The sequence below is a fragment of the Ovis canadensis genome, chromosome 7 (genome assembly GCF_042477335.2).
Source record: "Ovis canadensis isolate MfBH-ARS-UI-01 breed Bighorn chromosome 7, ARS-UI_OviCan_v2, whole genome shotgun sequence".
NCBI classification, from domain to species: domain Eukaryota; kingdom Metazoa; phylum Chordata; class Mammalia; order Artiodactyla; family Bovidae; genus Ovis; species Ovis canadensis.
The window spans coordinates 40,387,684-40,410,486 of NC_091251.1; the positions used below are offsets into that span (position 1 = coordinate 40,387,684).

The 22,803-nt window shown below is 43.5% G+C and overlaps 1 protein-coding gene across 1 annotated transcript; it reads right to left on the reverse strand.

The window, feature by feature from the left end:
* Nucleotides 1-5,500: 5,500 nt before the first annotated feature.
* GREM1 (gremlin 1, DAN family BMP antagonist) lies at nt 5,501-20,732 on the reverse strand. The gene is made up of 2 exons (XM_069595981.1): nt 20,378-20,732; nt 5,501-9,626 (listed from the first exon to the last, which is right to left on the reverse strand). Exons 1-2 carry the CDS (start codon nt 20,542-20,544, stop codon nt 9,071-9,073), a joined length of 723 nt encoding a protein of 240 aa, XP_069452082.1. The 5' UTR covers nt 20,545-20,732; the 3' UTR covers nt 5,501-9,070.
* Nucleotides 20,733-22,803: the final 2,071 nt, after the last annotated feature.

The following is a 22,803-nucleotide window of genomic DNA, read 5'->3' on the forward strand; positions in this document are numbered from 1 at the left end:
ATCTCCCAGCTTCCATATTCAAATGTTAAGGAAGATTCTATGGACTCGGCTTGGTTTCAAGCCCATTTCTAAAGCCAATCATGGTGGCCAAGGGGAATGAGTATTCTGATTTTCTACTGTGGTCTTATCCATCCCTACACCTAGAGAGGGAATAGGGACAAAACATACAAAGATAAGAAGCCTAGATGGCCCCACATGAAATGAGGGAAGGGTAATTCTTTAAAAATGTATAGAAAAGAGAGGAAAGACACAAACAATAGTTATCTACTCAAAAGTCATTCCCGTGTTTAACCTTCTGCTGTCATCGTGCATAGTAATAAACTTCTACATTCAAGCTGGACGTATCTGGCTCAAAAGATATGGAAAGAAGAAATTGCTATAAAAGTTTGACTGTTACTGTGATGTGAATAAGTGTGTGAAGTTGGGCTGGGGCCTAGGAGAGCTTCTGGGGAGACTGGAAAAAATTATTATTTCTTAACCTAATGACCGTTAAAAAAGTGTTTGCCTTGAACAATTCTCTGTGTAAATTTTGAAACCAGAAAGTGTGGGCCCTTTAACTTGGTCCTTTTTCCTAGAATGTTTTGGCTATTCTGGGCCCTTTGCACTTTCATGTAAATTGGCTTGTTAATTTCTGCAAAGAAGCCAATTAGGATTTTGAGAGAGATTGTATAGAATTGGTATAGGAATATTAATTCTAATTCATGAACACAAGGTATCTTTCTATTTATTTAGGTGTTTTCTAAATTCTTTAAACAATGTTTTATAGTTTTATTACAAAACATCCTTTGTCAAATTTATTCTTATGTATTTTATTCTTTTGATGCTATTGCAAATGGAATTAGTTTTTAAGTTTGTTTCAGATTTTTCATTGCTAGTGTATAGATGATAGTTAATTTTTGAATATTGATCTTGTATCCATAACTTTAATGTTAGTTTTTGCTATGGTCTGAATGTTTGTGTCTGCCCATCACCCTAAATACATAGGTTGAAATCCTAACCCCCAAATATAATGGAATTAGTAGGTGGGGCCTTTGTGAGAGTGGAAACTTCATGAATGAAATTAGTACCTTATAAAAGGGGCTCCAGAAATATCCCTAGCCCCTTTTCCCCTGTGAGGACATAATGAAAAATTGGGGACCTGAAAGCAAGCCCTCACTAGACCGTGACAGCACCCTGAACTTGGATTTCCAGCCTCCCAAACTGTAAGAAATAATCTTTGATGTTTATAAGCTACCTCAGTCAGTTCCGTTCAGTCGCTCAGTCATGTCCGACTTTCTGCGACTCCATGAATCACAGCACGCCAGGCCTCCTTGTCCATCACCAACTCCCAGAGTTTGCTCAAACTCCTGTCCCCTGAGTCGGTGATGCCATCCAGCCATCTCATCCTCTCTCGTCCTAGTCTGTGGTGTTTTGTTATAGTTCCTGAGTGGACTGTTGTTCAGCTGCTCAGTTGTGTCTGACTCTGCGACTCCATGGACCCCAGGAGCCACCAGGCTCCCCTGTCCTTGGGATTTCCCGGGCAAGAGTACTGGAGTGGGTTGCCGTTTCCTTTTCCAGGGGATCCTCCTAACCCAGGTATCAGTTTGAGTTGGCAGGAGGATTCTTTACCACTGAGCCATGAAGGAAGCCCCTGAATGGACTAAGACAATGCTAATATATATATATATTTTTTGGTCAGTTCCTTAGGATTTCTACATACAAGTTTATGTTGTCTGAAGATAGAAATAGTTTTATTTCTTCCTTTCTAAGGTGGATGACTTTATTTTCCCTTCCTTGCCTAATTACTGGGCCTCAAGTACAACATTGAAAATGAAGTGGTAAAGATATCCTAGCATGGAAAGTTTTCAGTTTTTCTTTCACCTTTAAGTAACGTCAGTTGTTTGGGTTTTCAGAGATGCCTTTTTATCGGGTTACAGAAATTCCCTTTTATTCCTAGTGTTTTGAGTGATTGTATCATGAAAAGATGTATTTTGTCGAGTGTTTTTTCCATATGACTATGGGTTTTTTTTTCTATATTCTATTAATGTTTTATTACCTTGATTTATGATTAAACCAACCTAAAATTCCTGGGGCAAATCTCACTCAATAATGGTATATAATCTTTTTTATATGTTGCTGGACTCACCTACTTATTTTGCTGAGGGTATTTGCATCTCTATAAGAGATATTTGTCTATATTTTTCTTTTATGATGTTTTGTCTGGTTTTGGTTGTCAGGGTACATAGGATGAGATAGAAAGTGTTCCTATTTTTTGTTTTAGAAGAGGTATAAAGAATTGGTATGAATTCTTTAAATATTTGGTAAAATTCACCAGTGAAGCTTATGGTCTTGGCTTTTTTTTGTGGAGAGATTTTTTTAATTACAAATTCAATCTCATTTATTTGTAATAATTCTATTCAAATATCTATTTCTTCTTGAGTCAGTTTCAGGAGTTTGTGTGTTTCTAGGTGTTGTGAACACCTGCATAAACAGAATGGACCTTACCTAAAGTTTGGTTCAGACCGATAACATCACAAACATCCCAAGAGTATATGAAAAGATTTATTACTTACATAAAGAGGCTTTCTGTAGAGAACAGGGCAGGCCTCCCAACCTGGTCTGAAAGATGGCTTGAGAGAGCAGGAGAAGGAAGCTGACGTGGAGTTTTTATGGTGGTTAGAGAATGATGCGGGAATGAGAGCTCCCACCTGGAGGAGATGGGCCTTGTTTGGTTTAACCATCTCATCAGAGGCAAATGGAAGAGAACCTGGGCTTTCTTATCAGCTTTATTAGATGTGGGGCATAAGGGGAAGAGAGGAGTGAGGCTTAAAAGATTTTAGTAGTCAAACATCAAAAAAATGGAATGAGACTTTCTTATATTAGAAATTTGTCCATTTCCTCAGTTATCTAATTGGTTGGCATGCAATTGTTCATGGTATTCTCTTATAGTCCTTTTCATTTCTGTAAGTTTCATAATGGTATTCCCTCTTTTCCTGATGTAGTAGTCTTTCTCTCATGAGTCTAGGTAAAGGTTTCTTAATTTTCTTTTGCTGGCTCAAATCTGCTGTGCAGCCCCTCTAGTAAAATTTTTATTTTACTTATAACACTTTTCAGCTTCAAATTTTCTATTTTTTACAATAATTTCTATCTCTTTACTGACATTACAAATTTAGTGAGATTTCATTCTGTTTTCCTTAGATTCTTTAGAAATGGTTTTTCTCAGTTCTTGAACATATTTAAAAAGTTGACAAAGCTTTTGTCTAATGTCTGAGCTTTCTAGGGGACTGTTTTTTTTTTTTTTTCTTATGTATGGGCCATTCTTTCTTGGATTTTATTTTTTGCATGTTTCAATTTTCTGTTGAAAAGTGGGCATTTTAAATAATATGAGGTGGTGACTTTTGAAATCAGTCTCTCTCCCTCTCCCCAGGATTTGTTGTTGCTGCTGTTTGTTATTATTTATTTCATTCTTTAGAAACTTTTCCAAGCTAATTGTGTAAAGTCTATATTTTGTGTTGTGTATGGCCACTAAAGCCTCTGCTTGGCTATCTTAGTGTTCAGCTAATAGCGCTGAACAGTAATTTCCTCAAATACTTGGAACCAGTAAGTCTTCCATTCCAGTCTTTGCTGAGGGGCTCTGTGTGAATATTGGGGCACACCTTCAATACTCAGCCAGGTAGCTGACAGCCCTGCCTTAGCTTTCTGCCTGTGCAGAGCCTCAGGGTCAGCCTGAGGTAAGACCTTATGGCCTGCTCAGATTCTTCCTGAGCTTATTCACAGCCTTGGGCAGGCACATAGCCTTATACATGATTTGGCTTTCTAGATTCCCAGTAATACGTTGAAGCTTTTCCAAAGTCCCCCAAAATGTCATTGTACAGTCTCCTTTTTAAGCTTTTTGTTTAACCTATTGTGAGCCCAATTGCTATCCACTGCCTCAGGCGGCCACAAAAATAATCAATTGCCTCTAATTGTTTTCAACAGGGCTTTTCACACTAGGCAGTTTCCAATTAGGTCAAGTAAAGATACCTTTGCAAGTGGGGCCTCCAGGGCCTGACAGACAGGTCAAATAATTACCATTCTCTGGGTATTTGGTTTTCAAAGAACTCAATTCCCATACTACCTCTCCCAGTGACTGTCAGACTGCTGGTGCTTATCATAATTGCAGGCTGTTGGTTTCAAGACTTCTACGAAACTGGAGAGGGAGATGAGAATACGTACGGCAAGTTACAATATGACAAGGCTTACTATTGTTACAGATATTCAGCCTTTCTCTTCAATAAGCACTCAGACTGCTGCAAGTTTTTAGGTAAATTTCCAGAGTTCTAAATATCTGATTCTATTTTTGCAGACTTCCAAAGATTTTATGGAGGAAAGAATTTTCAATGCCTCTCACTCCAACATTTTTGCATATGTCCTATTACATACTTTTTTGAAACCTAGAACATATTTCTCTTTCCAGTCCCACTACCTTTTCAAACCCTGTCCAGATATTATCTCCTAGGTGTGCCTGTGATTTTTCTGAGGACACTGTCTTTTGGGGACTTGCCACTTTTTTTCCCCTCTAAGTCCAAGGAGGCCATGACAAAAAGAGGTGGCAAATAGACTTTGAATGCTTCAGAACAGGAGTTCCTGATGATGCCATCAGGATGATGATACCAATACAACTTCAGGGTGGCCTTGATCATTAGATGCAAATAGTCAAGACTGGATCTGTTTTTAAACTGATGCGCTCTATCCTTAAAAGAACAAACTGGTAAGCTGAAAAATCTCACAACTTTCCAGTGTTTAAGGGCATAGGTGCTGTAGTAAGACAAGAATTCACTATTTCCTAGCAGTGATCATAATGGTACACACATTGTTGAGTCACTATGAAAATTAAGTGGAAAATAATTAAAATCCTTGACAGTGTCTGGCATAGGCATTTTCATTATCACTGTTAGAGCACCAAAACGTAGCAGCAATCCTGTATTGCACACCTAAGTAGGAAGGGACGTCAGAAATCCATTCATTCAGTTGCATAACCAGGGCAATAACTCACAATGTCTCAAATCCCTATCAAATGATATCAAGTATATGTTTTAATATTTCCAAGGGAGTTGACTATATCTCAAAGATAGCTCAGTGCATTGCCGAATCACTCTCATTATTAGAAAGCTCCTTCTTCTACTGAGCCCCAAATCTTTCTCCCCCTCTTCCCTTGAATACCTCAAGAATAAAGCTATTACCATTTCAGCGTGACGATTCTTCCACTATCTGAAGGCTTCTCAGAAGCATTTTAACTCTTCCTTCTGGCTCTGGGGAAGAGGTTGGTACTTTTTACTGCTCACCAGCTTTCCCCTACCTCTAACTGCCATTGCCTGAGGTGTCCTGAAATCAAGCGAGATCTGGAAAGTGTGAATGAAGGAAATAAATTTCTTTTCAGATCACAAGAGAGCTCATGATCTATTTTCTACCTCACTTCCCATGACAACAAATGAGTCCCTGCCCCAGCTCTATCCTGTGAACACTACCAGTGAAACACACACACAGAGAAGAGGTTCAATTTATTGGCTGTTCTTTGGGAAAGGTTATATATAACATTATTGGGGTGAAGTTAAATTCTAGTTACAGATTCATAAAACTTTGCTTTCCACCAAATTAGCTTTTATGAGACTACCAAATCCCCCCTTTATCCTCATAGACAGCAAAGGACCTTGATCATAGTCATCATAATTCTGTTTTTCAAATGATTAAAGCAGACATAATACATAATGCAGTTGATATTAAATATATTGAGAATGACAAATCAGTAGAACTACTTTCACTCTTTAGCATTAACTTGTCATTTATAAATGTTCTGTACATACATTTTTTACTTTAGACTTTCTCCATAAACGGACTTGTGGACAATTCATTATTATTTGCTATTAGTATATGCATATTTAATTCTTCCAAAATAACATTTAAGATCTCTCTTAGGATGCCTCAGAAATGTTAACCTTTAAGGAACATTCAATTATAAAAATAAAAGCTCAGGTCTTGACTCTATAAGCAAGTTCAGATGTGTCAAGATTTTATTGTTTCCCTCTGACCTGATAAAAACCTCCAACAACGTACAATGTGCCAGCTTCTTCTTTGCTCAACTCAGAGGAAGTTATATTAAGGAGAAAAAAAAAATGCTTGAAATCACAGTGACCAAAGGATTTGAGTTAATAATTACATTAAATAACCATAACTTTTTGTTTAACTATTCACATTCCACACAGTGGAAATTATCCTTTCCTCCAGATTATTCACTTACATTTTTTAACTTTGCAGAACTACAATAACAAAAAACAACTTACAGATGCAGGATGTGTGTTTTTCTCTTTTAATGCCAAGCACAAAGTGTACATCATAAAATTCATATTTGGTGTTTGGCATTATTTTAATAGGAAAGATCTAGATCACAAGTATCTTGCCATAAAAATTCTACTATAGTAATGAAAAAAACATATCATTACATCATCAGTGACTCCAATACAATATTAACAGATATGGCACTTTCAATAAATGTTGGAAGATGCACGGGACTTGGGCTAGTTTTAATATAGGCACAAAAAGAAAAGCAGACATCCCCTTCTTTGGGTAGTGCTGTGCTTTTAGGGCAATTATGTTGCTTATTATCCCAGTGAAGTTCATTTTGAGCAAATTCTCTTCACTTTAGCCAAATCCAACTTACATGCAAAACTGTGGTACAAGCTACTAAAAGAAGATTCCTGCTGCCAACTTAAGTCATCTCTTTTTTAACAAAATTGCAAGCTTGTGGCAGTTAAAACAAGAGAGATTTGGTGTCTGCTGGTTCTGAATGTCATTTTTCCTCTCTAGTGTGGTTGTATATTTTCAGCTCCTTCCCCTTTCTTCTCTCCCACCCTCAAAATTCTAGCTTAGTATTTGCATGGTTAATTAAATCCATTCTGTGCTTTGCTGTTGGAGGATGTGGACGATAGAAGGATTTGGGGCAGGGGCTACCGTGGATGTGAAATGCACAGACTATGTGTTAGCACAAATTCTCCTAGTGTAGAATCATCAGTAGTGAGTTCCAACGTTTTAAAATTAGACTCAATATTTTGGGTGTTCAAGATGACTTTCTGCTTCAAAGTATGGTTCCTATTTAGTTGTTAGTGGGGAGAGCACTGGACCAAAACAAAAATAAAATAAAAGCAGCCTCTTTAGTTGCAATGATTCTTTGAACGCGAGAGCCTTCATGGGCAGCCTAAATGCAAGTCCATGGTGTTTGTTTCCCATGTTACACATGACTTGGCTGGTTAGATTGAGAAGATGCAGGCAAAAAGAGTACGGGGGTGGGGTGGTTTACATATAAAAGCTCAGGCTTGAAGAAAGCAGGTTGGCCAAATCCAAAATGCAGGAAGGTTTCCCCACCCTGCACTTTGGCCATTAGATAAATCCTAAATAGGCATTGCAAATAACCCAAGTTTAATCAGAGAACAGCAACTACCGGTAGGTTCCGAGTGGCTATAATGTTACATAAATCCTACCAGCAGTATGACAACTAATGCACACAAATGCTCTGATTTCTTAACTGGGGTTTCCCTTAGATCCTCAGAGGGTGAAGGAAGAATGCAGGTCATAGGCCTTACATCTCCTCCCTGCCTTTTAACTACTCCTTACCCAGAAGCAATTGCCTTCCTTGCCTTACTCTGCTCTGTTCTCCAGCTCAGTCTCCTGCTGCTGCTGCTACTGCTGCTAAGTCACTTCAGTCGTGTCCGACTCTGTGTGACCCCATAGACGGCAGCCCACCAGGCTCCCCCGTCCCTGGGATTCTCCAGGCAAGAATACTGGAGTGGGTTGCCATTGCCTTCTCCGGCTCAGTCTCCTAACGATGGCTAAAACCGACCCCAAATGAGTGGAAAGGAGCAGGCCCTAAACTCTCTTATCTCAGCCGGGTCCCTCACTGTCAGGTACACTCAGCAAAGACAGTATATTTATCCAACAGGACTGTGGTTCTCAGAAGCACCACACAGAAACAATGAACCGGGGAAAAGGTGATGATAACTCAGCTGAAAGGACAGATACTAAGACCTTTTGCTTATGAGGTTTTTGTCTTTTTCCTATTCCTGTGTAGGAGTTTCTGAATTACATCTTTTGTCCATCTGAGGGGCAAAGCAGGAGGGGCTGTTTTGGTTTCACTCACTTGGTTCTGAAAATAGGAGTGGTCAATATTTATGTTTTAAGTTTGGTATTGAGTTACAGCTAATTTCAACAGTCACAGTGACTGCCAAAGTTAATGATTTTTTGGCAATTCTATTTCTCTTCTTTAAACATCAGGGGAAAATTTGCTAAAGCATGGGTCTCACTGTGTTTGGAGGCTGGCCTTTCCACACTCTGCCCATCTCCCGCCTGAATTTTGCTGGACCAACTGGGCCTCACCTGCCATCTCTCTCTTCTCTCAGCCCTCTATTCTTCTTGCCCTTGCACCATCAGCTTCCCCCAGAGTCTGAAAGGTCTTCCCCAAATAGGAAACATTTGCATCTATGATCGAGCAAGTTGCTTTAGAACCCTTGACAGGGAAGGTGGTGGACAGAAATAGTCACTGAGATCCTAAGAAGGGATGGACTGTGAGAGGGAAGAGAAAGGAGGGAAGCAAGCACAGGGTAAAACATCTTGTCCAAGGCCAGGGCAGCACAAAACAGGTCTCCTGCCCTCAGAGAAGCCTCTCCATTAATATTCATTTGGAAGGGAGGATCTGGTCCCCAGGAGGGCATGTGGAAGACCAAGGCAGACCCAGACCGCAGCCTGCCCACCACCCCCTCCCCCCAAAGTGCCTGGGGTAGTAGCTTGGGTTTTCTGTGTCATCCTGCAAGGAAGCAGATACATTTACATACTAGGAAGTGCCCTCTAGCAGAGACTGTGTTTCCTCTGGTGTCTGCAAACACCCACAGGCACCCACAAACACTCAGGCACACAAACTACCCACTAGCAGGCTCCTGGGAGGAGGCAGCTGGTGGTCCTTCTCGCCGCTAGGTTTAAGCCAAGAAAGAATCAGGTTGATTGAGGTCTGTCTCTGGGCCCGCCTGGGGCCTGCATCCCAAGGACAGGCTGGGTGTGCCTGGCTTTAATCCAAATCGATGGATATACAACGACACTGCTTGACACGCGTGACCCTCTTCTTCTTGGTGGGTGGCTGGAGTTCAGGACAGTTGAGCGTGACCATCATGGTGGTGAATTTCTTGGGCTTGCAAAAGGAGCAGGACTGAAAGGAGCCCTCCTCCTTCCGGATGTGCCTGGGGATGTAGAAGGAGTTGCACTGGCCGTAGCAGAAGCGGTTGATGATGGTGCGGCTGTTGCAGCCCTCCTCGTGGATGGTCTGCTTCAGCGGCTGGGTTTTGCACCAGTCTCGCTTCAGGTATTTGCGCTCAGTCACATGCAGGGCCTCCTGGCTGGACTCCAGCACCTCCTCTCCGGGCATGGCAGTGCCCCGCCCCTGGCCCCGCCCTCGGTTCCTGGAGCCAGGCTGCTGGGGAGACTGAGTCTGCTCGGAGTCATTGTGCTGGGCCTTGTCTGGTGGGGGAATAGCCCCTTGGGACCCCTTCTTTTTCCCCTCAGCAGCTGGCAACAGGGTCCCCAAGAGGAGAAGCAGGGCTCCCACAGTGTAGGCTGTGCGGCTCATGCTAAAGAGAGGAGACAGAGAGAGGAGGCATGAAAAATGGAAAAGTTAATTAACAAAAGCATTAATAAAACAGCCAGTATTTTATCAGGCACTTGGTAAACACTTGATGTAAGTGATTTCTTTTGTTTTCACAATATCTCCAGGAATTAGGTACTGCTATTCTCATTACCCTCTGACCCATGAAGCCATGAATTAGCTCATCCAGAGTTATACAGCAAATAAGCCAAGATGCGGACTCAACTGGGAATTCTAAGGTGGCTGAGTGGTAAAGAATCTGCCTGCCAATGCAGGAGACTCAGGAGACACAGGTTCAATCCCTGGGTAGGGGTAGATCTCCTGCAGCAGGAAATAGCAACCCACTCCAGTATTCTTGCCTGAAAATCCCATGAACAGTGTGCGTGTGTGTTCAATCACTCAGTCGTGTTAGACTCTTTGCGGCTCTATGGACTGTGGCCCACCAGGCTCCTCTGTTCATGGGATTCTCCAGGCAAAAATACTGGAGTGGGTTGCCATTTCCTCCTACAGGGGATCTTCCCAACCCAGGAACAGAACCTGCATCTCCTGAGTCTCCTGCACTGCAAGGAGATTCTAAACCACTGAGCCACCAGGGAACCCACCCGTGAGCCATACAAAAAAGGCAAAAAGATATGACACCAGAATATGATTCCCCCCACCTGCCCAGGTCAGACGGTGTCCAGTAGGCTACGGGGGAAGAGCAGAGGGCAATTACTAGTAGCTTCAGAAAGAATGAAGTGGCTGAGCCAAAGCAGAAATGACTTGCAGTTGTGGGATGTGTCTGGTGGTGAAAGTAAACTCCAGTGCTATAAAGAACAATATTACATAGGAACCTGGAATGTTAGGTCCACAAATCAAGGTAAATTGGACATGGTCAGGCAGGAGATGGCAAGATTGAACATCAACATCTTAGAGATCCGTGAACTAAAATGGACCGGAATGGGCAACTTTAATTGACCATTATATCTACTACTGTGGGCAAGAATCCCTTAGAAGAAATTGAGTAGCCTTCATAGTCAACAAAAGAATCTGAAATGCAGTACTTGGACAGAATGATCAAAAATGACAGAATGATCTTGGTTCATTTCCAAGGCAAACCATTCAACATCATAGTAATCCAAGTCTATGCCCCAACCACTGGTGCTGAAGAAGCTGAAGTTGACCAGTTCTGTGAAGACTGACAACACCTTCTGGAACTAACACCAAAAAAAAAGAAAATGTCCTTTTCATCATGGGGGATTGGAATGCAAAAGTAAAGTCGAAAGGTACCTGGAGTAACAGGCAAGTTTGGCCTTAGAGTACAAAATGAAGCAGGGCAAAGGCTAACAGAGATTTGTCAAGAGAACATGCTGGTCATGGCAAGCACTCTTTTCCAACAACCCAAGAGATAGTTCTACACATGGACATCACCAAATGGTCAATAATGAAATCAGACTGATTGTGTTCTTTGCAGCTGAAGATGGAGAAGCTCTATCCAGTCAGCAAAAATAAGACTGGGAGCTGACTGTGGCTCAGATCATGAGCACCTCATTGCAAAATTCAGGCTTAAACTGAAGAAAGTAGGGAAAACCACTATATCATTCAGGTATGACCTAAATCAAATCCCTATGATTATACAGTGGAGGTGATCAATAGATTCAAGGTATTAGATCTGGTAGAGTGCCTGAAGAACCACGATTGGAGGTTCATAACATTGTACAACAGGCAGTGACCAAAACCATCCCAAAGAAAAAGAAATGCAAGAAGGCAAATGGTTTTCTTAGGAGGCTTTAAAATAGCTGAGAAAAGAAGAGAAGGCAAGGGTAAAGGGAAAGATATACCCAAATGAATGCAAAGTTACAGAGAATAACAAGGGAAAAATTTAAAAAAAAAAAGAACAGGGTGCTTAAGAGAAAAATGCAAAGAAATAGAGGAAAAAATAGAACGGGAAGAATTAGAAATCTCTTCAAGATATAAAGGGAACATTTCATGCAAGGATGGGCATGATAAAGGACAGAAATGGTAAGGACATCCCAGAAACAGAAGAGATTAAGAAAAGGTGACATGAATACACAGAAGAACTGTAGAGAAAAGGTCTTAATGACCAGGTAACCATGATGGTGTGGTCACTCACCTAGAGCCGGACATCCTGAAGTGTAAAGTAAGTGAATGGGGGTGATGGAATTCCAGTTGAGCTATTTAAAATTCTAAAAGTTGATGCTGTTAAAGTGTTGCACTCGAAAAAAGTTGCTCAGTCATGAGTCGTGTCAGATTCTTTGAGACCCCATGGGCTGTAGCCTGCCAGACTCCTCTGGCTATGGAATTCTCCAGGCAAGAATACTGGAATGGGTAGTCATTCCCTTCTCCAGGGGATCTTCCTGAGGTCTCCTGCATTGCAGGCATATTTTTTACTGTCTGAGCCACCAGGGAAGCCTCCAGTGTGTCAGCAAGTTTAGAAAACTCAGCATTGGCCACAGGACTGGGAATGGTCAGTTTTCATTCCAATCCCAAAGAAGGGCATTGCCAAAGAATGTTCAGACTACTGCACAATTGTGTGTTTCACATGCTAGCAAGGTCACTCTGCTCAAAATCCTTCAAGCTAGGCTTCAGCAGTACCTGGACCAAGAACTTCCAGATGTACAACCAGGATTTAGAAAAGGAAGAGGAACCAGAGATCAAACTGCCAACATTTGTTGGATCATAGAGAAAGGAAGGGAATTCCAGAAAAGCATCTACTTCTGGTTCATTGACTATGCTAAAGCCTTTGATAGTTTGGATCACAACAAACTGAAAAATTCTTAAAGAGATGGAAGTACCAGACTGCCTTACCTGTCTCTTGAGAAACCTGTATGTGGGTCAAGAAGCAACAGTTAGAACTGGACATGGAGCAACTGACTGGTTCTAAACTGGGAAAGGAGGAGGACAAGGCTGTGTATTGTCACTCTGCTTATTTAACTATATGCAGAGTACATGGTGCAAAATGCTGGGCTAGATGAATCACAGGCTGGAATCAAGACTGCCAGGAGAAATAACCTCAGATATACAGATGATACTCCTCTAATGGCAGAAAGTGAACAGGGATTAAAGAATCTCTTGATGAGGATGAAAGAAGAGAGTGAAAAAGCTGGCTTGAGATTCAGCATTAAAAAAATAAAGATCGTGCCATCCAGTCCCATCACTTCATGGCAAATAGTAGGTGAAAAAGTAGAAGCAGGGACAGATTTTTCTCTTCCTGGGCTCCCAAATCACTGTGGATGGTGACTACAGCCATGAAGTTAAAAGATGCTTGCTTCTTAGAACAAAAGCTATGACAACATAGACAGCATATTAAAAAGCAAAGATATCACTTTGATGACAAAGGTCCATATAGTCAAAACTATGGTTTTTCCAGTAGTCATCTATGGATGTGAGAGTTGGACCATAAAGAAGGCAGACTGCAGAATTGCTGCTTTTGAATTGTGGTGCTGGAGAAGATTCTTGAGAATCCCTTGGACTGCAAGAAGATCAAACCAGTCAACCCTAAGGGACATCAACCCTGAATATTCATTGGAAGGACTGATGCTGAAGCTGATGCTCTAATACTTTGACCACTGAAGAGCTGACTCACTGGAAAAGACCCTGATGCTGGGAAAGTTTGAAGGCAAAAGGAGAAGGGGCTGGCAGAGGATGAGATGGTTAGAAAGCATCACCAACTCAACAGACATAAATCTGAGCAAACTCTGGGAGACAGTGAAGGACAGGGAGGCCTGGTGTGCTGTAATCCATGGGGTTGCAGAGTCGGACACAACTTAGCAACTGAACAACAACAAATACCATGATATACTTCCAAATGATGAAACATGTCCTTCACATATACGTGTGTATGTGCATGGATGTGTATATGAAATTTACAAGGTAGAAAGTGGGCACAAGAAAACAGGTGTGTGCAAATATTTACATAGGTAAGTGCAGAGATATGTTGAATAAGTTTATGATAGTGAATTATTATGACTGGGTCTGCAGTTAGATATGGGTCAGAAGGAACAACGGCATATGAACAATGGCAAAAAATTAAAATAAGAGAAGAGGAGGCTATAGGAAAACTGACCAAAAAGAAAAAAAAAAGGGGGGGAAAAGCAAAGATGGAGAGAGAGAAAAATGAATGGAATGAGGCATGTAAATCAGAGAAAAGAAGACTATTTCAAAGCACTATATTCAAGGAAGGTGGGGGCAGACAGAGAAGGAAGAACAGGAGACATGTATTTTTCAAAAGGAGGGTGCAAGAGAGAAGCATCAGAGTATTAAGATTCTCCTGGGACAGTACTTCTCGGACCTGACTTTGCAGACAATCACCCGGGGATATCGTTACAATGCAGATTGTCATTCAGTGGGTCTGCCTTTCTAACAAGCTTGGAACAGCAAGGTCTGTGGTACCCACAGCTATGGGGCATGGAAGGTGCTGTGAAAATGTGAAAGGATTTTCTTTTCAATGAGTGCAGTTTCAAATTCACAGCCTCCCTCTTCAGGCTATAACAGCGAGCCTGATGGATCCCGAGGCTTCCCCTGTCTTGTACTGCCATTGTGGTTCTGAACCCAAGGACACAGCTGTGAAGCACCCATTTGCCTGCTCCCTTCTGACCACCAGGGTGACACATGATAACCACTAAGTGCAATTGAACAGTAACCTCATCACACCCCCCTAGGAACAATACAGGCTGGAATTAGTAGCTGCAACAGTTAACCTTTCAAAGACAAAGGCAGGGTAGAATCTACATCCTCTAAAGGGCAAGTCCTGTAGTAAAGACCATGCAACCCTAAGGATAATGTCAAATTAAGACAATTAAATATGAAAATCAAGATATTCTTAAATGGCACCTTTTAAACATTAACCTAATACTTTTGGGCAAGTTCAAGTTTGCAGCTGATAGTGACATTTAGCTCCCGCTCTGACTACAGACTCCCTGGCTTTTGTCAGTTTATGTTACAACATCCCTGTTCTTTAAACAGAGCCTTTTTGGCCTCACCAACAACAAAAAATTAATTTCCTTGTTTTGTCTTTAAAAAAAATTGCTCATGAGGACAACCCAGTTACAAAACAGTCTGATTTTCTCCAGAGACCAGGACAACTTGAGCTATGACAATCCAGTCTCCTGAGCAAATACAGTGTGAATTTGGGAAGCTTTCAAAGTTTCTGTTCTTCACTCAATTCCAGGCCAGGATCTAAACTAAAATTCAGTCTCTGCGCATTTCCAAGAGGAGCACATAAGACAGCCGTATCTTCCCCATCACTCCTAAAAGGGGCTTCGAGAAAAACTGAAGCCTCCAGAGCAAGACTACAGAGCCAGCGTCACAGAGGCCAATCTGAGACTTGACCAGGAATGTATGATGACTTCACAGGACAGGTTCGAGTCATGGGGTCATGGGGCCAGCCCTACCTACAAACATCTATCCAAAAAATGCAGTTTTCTTTCTCTTCACCGCGTAGGACCTTCTTTATATTCATCTTTTCTTATCTGGCATTTTTCCATCTGACATTAAATAAAACCAAGTTTGAGAGTTCTAAGGGCTTATTCATTACCTCCTCTTTCATTCCTGGCAGAGTAGGCTCTTTTATTTAATGATGATTGTCATGGACCACATTGACCAGCAAAACTTCTGTTCTTTGCATTTAAAATGCATTCCCACAAGCTGATGAGCAGAGCCAGTTTTTGATTTCTGTCTCCTTCTAGCCTTGGGAGCTTCTTAATACTTCTCTTCCTTTTTCTAGGAAAACTCCAAATACTCACTACTTTTTACCAGGTCCCTGGAGAACACCGTGGGGTTTATTTTCCCATTGAAGCCATTGGATTCACTTGGGCAGAAACCAAGAGTAAAGCAGTAAATTCAAAATTAGTCAACTGTGGTTTTCTGCTTTAATTTGGACCAACTTCCTGTTCCTATGGGAGTGTGCAAACCCCATAAGAAAAAGGGGTCTAGAGTGACAGATTCTTTTTAAGAAAAGTAAATTTTTTCTCAAAATAAGATTATGTGTGAAAAAATATTATGAAATGGCTACATAGAAATTTAAAGCTTACTCTTTAATATCTTCAGCTTTTGAGTTCTTAAATCTTATAACTAGTTATTTGAAGAGAAGAAAAAAAAAACACTTTATGAATCTCAGTCAACAGAGACCTCAACTTCTTAGAGCAATGCTCTGAGAACTCTGCATGTCCCACATGAGTAAGGTGGGGGGTGGGGCGCCGGGGGGATGAAAACTATACTTAGCAGTAGTACCAGGGCTCTGTCAAGTCATCGTGGTCAATCATTCAGCCTCCCCCCACACCAAATGATCTTGATCATGCTTTGAAGGAAATAGGACTGATGTGTTCTTGAAATTCCAACTGTATTGTCACTAAATAATTTGCAATCTGTAAATATCTAGACATGAGGGAAACCAAGAAAATGTAAATTTCTTGCAGATAAATTCTTCACCTTGACATCTAGCAGAGTGCCCCGTTATAAAAAATTGAAGCAAAGGCCAACCCAGATTTAGGTCTTATGGATTATCACCCATATTCAACTATGAGCTGAAAACATTTCTGGTAACTTGCATTCTGAAATGATCCACTCACATTATTAAATTAAAGCTGCAACTCATGGACCCAGAGTGCATTAGGCACCTACAAAGATCTCCCTTATTTCTCCTTTGCAGATAATATTCTTCTTTCCAAAGGCTGCCCCTCAATGCATTTCTGCTTCACCAAATCATGTGATTATATTTTCATTGTGAGTTTTCTCTGCAACTGTTTCCCACCAGCAAGACCCACCCACCCCTACGTTTTTTTCCCCTTTACCACTGTCCTCCCCTGACATAGATACTCTCAAAGTATGTCTTCTCTCCCTGATGCTTTCCTTCAGGTTACCGTGAGTGATCAAAAGCAAACATCTGCCCAAAGATAACCCATATCAGCCACTATTGTCCTGTGCAGGTCATGGTGATTTATTCTAACCTTCACCAGGCCATAACAATAGAATCCTCTAATTCTTGGGACTGAGGAATAAAAGTGCTATGTGTATGTAACCTGTTTCTAATATCCTCAGTGTCTTTGGGAAAGTTTAGGCCAGCTCCTTTCAGCACTCTTCTCGCTGTATTTCTCATTTTAGCTAACCAACCTGCTTGTAATCAGTTAAATGGAGTGCTGAGTGGGATTAACAGTGAGGAGACAACGATCAGCAAGCCAGATGTCTGTGGCTGAATGTCTGATCAATGTTTTAGAAAGCTATTCAACAGGCGTGACAGCAAATTATTTACCAGCATTAAAAAAAAAAAAAAAGAAAAAGATGGAAATGACAGCAAAGGCTCTAAGTGCAGGCCCAATTATAGAAGACCCTATTTCTTTCTCTTAGGATTAAATCTTTAAGGACAAACATTTTTAATCGGATCTTTAATTTTTAGAAAGATGGTCAAATTTTAGAAATTAAGCAGTGATGTTCTAAAGAATCTACTGGGTTGATTTTCTGTTTTCAGACAATTTGTGCCAAAATAGTTGGCAAACTAGTAGAGGATAAATCTCACCTGTGTGTACTGCAAACACACTATCTGCATCTTTTCTATGTTGAAGACCACTCAGGCTAAGTCAGGCTGGGGTCCAACATCATAGAGGGCATAGAGAAGCAACTCACGGGCTCTCCAGGCTCTTGGAAGATTTTTTTTTTTTGGTGAAGTTAACGATAGTATACAATTTTTTGTGGTCAACAGGAAAGAAGTTGGAAAGTAATGAATGTTAAATGTTTACTAAGTGGCACAATTGAGAGACAGCCAAATCAGAGATTCTGTGTTGTAGTAAAAGGTGTGTGTTGATCTCTGTGTGAGCAGGTCTTGGGATTTAATTTCAAAATCATCTTACGGTACACCTTGAAGTCCTAAAATGTTACTGCCTCTCCAAATGCCACCACTCATAATAAGAGCTACCTATATTTTTAAACCCTATGTGAGGCAAAATACGCAATTTTGACAGAACTTTATAACTGATTTTTCACAACAAAACAGGAGGTAGATAATACCATCTTCCTTTTACTGACCAGGGAATCTAGACTCATGGGGAAGTCGGGGTTTGAGTCCCATTCTTCTGAGCCCCCAAGCACATGTCCTTAAGAACTATTCTACAGACACACAGCACAGTATTTAATAAGGGGCACATGGACTTGTTTCTAATGCAATCAAATTTGACGAATATTGTAACTCAAATAATTCTCTGTTTTGCTCATCAGAAAAAAACCTTTCTGATCCCAGGAAATACTGTTGCACTTCACATTTCTAAGAGCATATGTTAAAAGTAAAGACAATTCCTTGCAGATGCAAGACATAGGCTGATAACACTGGCCTGGTCTGTGCCTTTCAGTTGGATGCTAAGTCACCTCCCCTACCTGTCCCATGCCTTTTCCATAGAAGGTTTAGGTTTTCCATCTGTCCTTCACTTTGTTCTGCACTGCTTTGCTGCTGACAAGCATTTCTTGGGAGAGGGGTTTGTGGCATAAAATTTCTTGGCATTATATCATTTTTAATACTTCAACCTTAAGGGCTTCAGTATAAAGACAAGGCAGGCAGCTTCCATTCAGAGATGTGGGGATGTAACAGGTTTCTACTCTCCCCTGTGTAACCACTAGGTTAGCCAACTTGAATTTCCCATAGATTGTGCATGGGTTAGCAAAACATTTCACTCAAAATGAACTTTTAAGAAAATAAGAAACCTGTGAAATTACAAAGTTTACAAAACACTTTAATTCCTACAATGACCTGGGGGTTAAACACACACACACACACAAACACACATCCACACACATACACACACTACAACACGACACCCAGCATCCAAGTTCTAGAGAGCCCTTAAATAATTAATTAATACTAACAATTTGGAGTGTGCAATTTATTCAGTGATGGTTACTGGATCCCCTACTGTTGTAAGCTGGAGTGTACCAGAGAGAAGAAGAGAATCTGTGGTTTTCTGAAAATACTTCTTTCCCTCGTTGCTTTGAAAAGTCCACCCTTTCAAGTCCCCCTCTTTCAAAAAGAAAAAGAAAAGAAAAAGACGTGGGGGCTGAAAAGCCCTGGGGTGAAAGAAGACTCCTTGCCCTGGGATGGGGGTTATCTTAAACTCTTCTCCGCTATTTATTTATCTTGTGCGTACAGTCAGAGAAAGCCACTACTCTGGGGTCCCTGGGGCAGTTTAAATCCCTGGTGACCCACTTAACACAATAGATTATTTTAATCAACTCGTGTCCTGGCACCATCTCGAAGAGGAACGTAAACAGACGCGCTCACCGCTTGGATCTGCTCTTTGCAGCCGGAGATCCAATTTCCTACCGGTGGTCGCCTCTCTGCCCTTGTACCATTTAAGAAGAGACTTTTAACCCCTAATTTCGAGGTTGTATTTCTGTCTAAAAGAGTCGGGATTTCAGAGACGGAAGGGGAGGAGAAGGCAGCAGCCACCAGATTCTAGCCGGGAGCCCCTTCGGGCCAGCTCTGGGCGCGCTGGCAGGGCTTCACCGGAGAGACTCCTGTCTGCCCCCCTGCCTCGCCCGGGGTACCTATCAGCGCCCCGCTCTGGGAAAAGCCTGTCTGGGGCGCCCCCAAGGCGGTGCTGGGATCCGAAGACAAAGCCAAGTCAGAACGGTGGCGCGTCTGTTTTTCCCAAGCCAGAAATCTACAAATCACTCCAACTGGCAAGGTGACGGCCCCCGACACCCTACCAGCCCCTGACCCTGCTCGTGAGCTGCATAGCCGTCAGCAAAGTGGCGGGTGAAGACGAAGGATGACCTGGCCTTCCAAGCCGGGGACCAGCCTCCCGCTGCCAGTCCCGCGTCGTCCGCGCAGCGATACGCTGCAGGGTCCACTCGGACACAAATTAGGGCGGACTCGCGGAATGCGGACCCGATGGACTGTCACTGCCCAGCGTCTGACGTCCGCGGTTCAGTCGAGTCGCGCATGGGGCAGGAGGAATCCTAGAAAAGGAAACGCAGCACCCGAGAGTGCGCAGCCCGCAAGTACTGGTGTGTGCTATTTGCGGTGTGCGCACCGTGGGCTCGCGGGTCTCGGCGTCCCGGACGGCTCACCGCACCTCACCGGTCCGGTTACCTGCCCCTCGGGTTTCCGCCGCGGCTGAACTCCGCAGCTCCGCCGTGGCACAAGTCTCCATCTCACCTTGAGGATAGGCAAATGGATACATCGCTCATTCTCAGGATCTTCCACCCCACGGCAGGATCAGTCACAGCTCTCCGACGGGCGCGCCCTGAAGTCCCCAGACCCAGAGTTCCGCCTCAAACACAGGGAACCCTCTCGTTGCAACTTTTCCCGTCGTCTGCGGTCGAGCCGAAGGGTCCTGCTGCTCCCCACTAATCCCGGCGCTCATTCTCCCTCTGCTCCTGCGCTCTGTACGCACGGTCTCCGCGCCCTCACCCGGCGGGCACGCCTGGCAAGCGTGGCTGCCACGCACACTAGCAGAGTATCAGTGGAGCGCCGGGAGGTGGCAATGGGATGCGGGTTCTTGCTCTGAACCTCCTCTTTCCCAGGCATGCCCTGCACACTGCCCAAGGTGAGGTTAAAGCAGCCAAGACCTTGGGCACGAAGGACCCCGCGATGGTTCTTGAGGGTTCACCCAGGGAACGCGGGGCCTCGGCCTGCGCGCACGAAGGGCTGTCGCGCACCGAGCGGGACGCGGGAGTCGTTTCCCGACCCCTACACACACATACACACACACCCACACACACACATACACACGCCTGCGTCTCCGCGCTCACCTGTCAACGCGGCGGGCCTTCGGGGCCTGCGCTCTCGACGCGTGGCGCGGTGTGCGGCCGCGGCCAGAGCCGCCCGGGCTCCGCGTGGGGTCCGCGGGACGGAGAGGACCGCGCTTGCGGCACACTGGGTCGCCCGGTCCGCGGAGGGCGCACCGAGTGAGGGGCATCGCGCCGTCTCCCGTTTAAATGCCGGCGGCGGAGCGCGGCGCCCGGGGCCGCGCCTCTCCATTGGCCAGGCGCCGCCGCCGCCGCGGGACCCGCTATCCGCCCCCTTTCCCGGTACTGCCCCCGCCCCCCGCACCCCTCCTGCCTCCCCGCGGGGTCCCCTCTCTCTGCCGGCCTCGCCTCTTTGTCTGCTCCCCCCGCCCGGGCCGGCTGGGAGAGGTCACCCCAGGGAACTGCGCCTGGAATGCACAGCAAATCACATTTTCCGCTCCCGTTGGAGGGGGAAGCGCGGGAGGAAATCCCCCCGGCTCTCGGCCCCTCATTCCTCCTCCGCCCCAGGCCTGGGCTTTTCCTCTCGTCGGCCCCGCGACGCGCTCCTTCGGGCAGACTGCGCAGGGAAGAGCAAGATCTCCGTGGGATCGCGACAGATTAGGCGATTCTTTTCCGGTGGAGGCAGCGAGACTGCCGGGAGCTCCGGTTGAGCGGTCGCCACGGCTCCGGTGCGGCTCCGCCCGAGGCCCCCAACTTCGAGGGCGCTGACCCCGGCGCCCCCGTTAACCTCGGCGGGCTCGCTGGCCGCCAGCAGGAGCCTGTCGCCAACATGACACCCTTCTCTCCTAGCCCGCCACGGGCGCTTTCAGCTCAGATGCCGGCGGCCTCGGCTGTGAGTGTACAGAGGGAGTAACGGGGGGCAGAATAACCGAAAAGGACCCTAAAAATCTAAAATGCAAAGTCAAGGTTTCCATGCAGATTACTTTTAAAAGGGAGAGAACAGTCGCTAGGAGAGGTTTTCCGTAGCAAGTTGAAGATGAATAAATCAAGAAAATAAAAAGTCACACAAGGAAATAACTCTCTAGAAATGGAAGACAAAAACCTACGTGTGTGAAAAAGCGATGCCACATTCTGTATTCATGACTGAGAACCCGATGAAGAGTGGCGAACATATCAAGCGCAGAAATATTTTTTGAAAGATGAGCGAACACTTTCATTTGTTCTCTTAGCTTGGAAATCGGTTCCTCAAAGGAGCCGTAAACTTTTGTGTGTCGATGCTAGAAGCCCGTGCAAAAATCGACCCGGCTGCAAGGTCTGCAGACCGGCTCCATCAGCGAAGTCAGATGATGACGTTGAAAAACATTTGTTACAGAAGGAAATTTGAAGGTGTTTGTACTGGCTACAGCAAAATAAACAAAACAATGAAACCCATCAGAAGGTACTTGTGAAACATTCGTGGTTTAAGTACTTAGCTTAAGAAAACAAAACAAACCCCCAAACAGCCTGGATGTTTTTTCTCTCTAGGCAGGCATTAGGGGAGAGGGCAAGAAGTATTGAACTCCTTCTAGATGATGTTAGGAACTTGAAATCGATTTTTCAAAATAAATGAAACAAGAAGGAAGTCTGCATTAAATCACTATCTAGAGAATCTTCATCAATCTGCATGTTTTGTTTGTGCAGACGGCAGTTTCTACCCATGAACTCAGTGCTGCACTTTAAATGTTCTCAGTAATTTTTTGTTTAAAAAAAAAAAAAAGCCATAGTTTGACCCATAGTTTCTAGTTGCCTGCAAGATTCAAACATTCAACAGGGCTCAAAGACTTATCTTGGTCAAGTGGACTGCAGGAGAGATACACAGAAATATACAAAATATTTAGGCAATTAACAGCCCAGCCAAAGCCCACCAAGCTGTAGGAGCCAGCTGCTCTCCCTGTGTAAACTATTCCACCAAAGAAAAGGAAGCATATTTTACAGATTCATAAACTCCTTCTAATCTAAAATCAGCGCTTTAGTCATGGGGTTTTTTTTTTTTCAAGATTCATATAAATTGATCCAAATGAAACTACAGGGACAGAGTTTACCTCCTACATTGGAAGTAATTGTTTTAGAGCCCCAACACTCTGGTTTTGTATATCTCAATCTATTTCCATCACTATCTCTAGCTAGTAAATGTTAATCTGTAGGATTCTTCCTCAGGAGGCTTCTCAGACCACACTCCCTACAGTAGAAACACCCCACCCCATCCCGCTACCCCACAGCTCTCTGCCTCATTTCACTGCATCATTTTTCTTCTTTGCCATTTTCTCTCCCTGCCACTAGAATGTAAGCTTCATGAGAGTGGGCACTTTGTCTGTCTCAGTCACTTTGATTCCCACAAAGTATGTAGAATACAGAGTGTCTAACACAGACTTGGGGTTCAATAAGTAGCTGTGGATTGGGAATATTCAGCATATGCCCACTAGGTATGATTATCAGCTGAACCAATGCTG

Bases quoted from the DNA above. Each gene is read 5' to 3' on its own strand.
- GREM1 (XM_069595981.1), bottom strand. From the start codon at position 20,544: ATGCCCCTCACTCGGTGCGCCCTCCGCGGACCGGGCGACCCAGTGTGC. The intron at 9,627-20,377 runs GTGAGCGCGGAG...TCCTCTCTTTAG, and splicing joins AAGGCCCGCCGCGTTGACAG to CATGAGCCGCACAGCCTACA.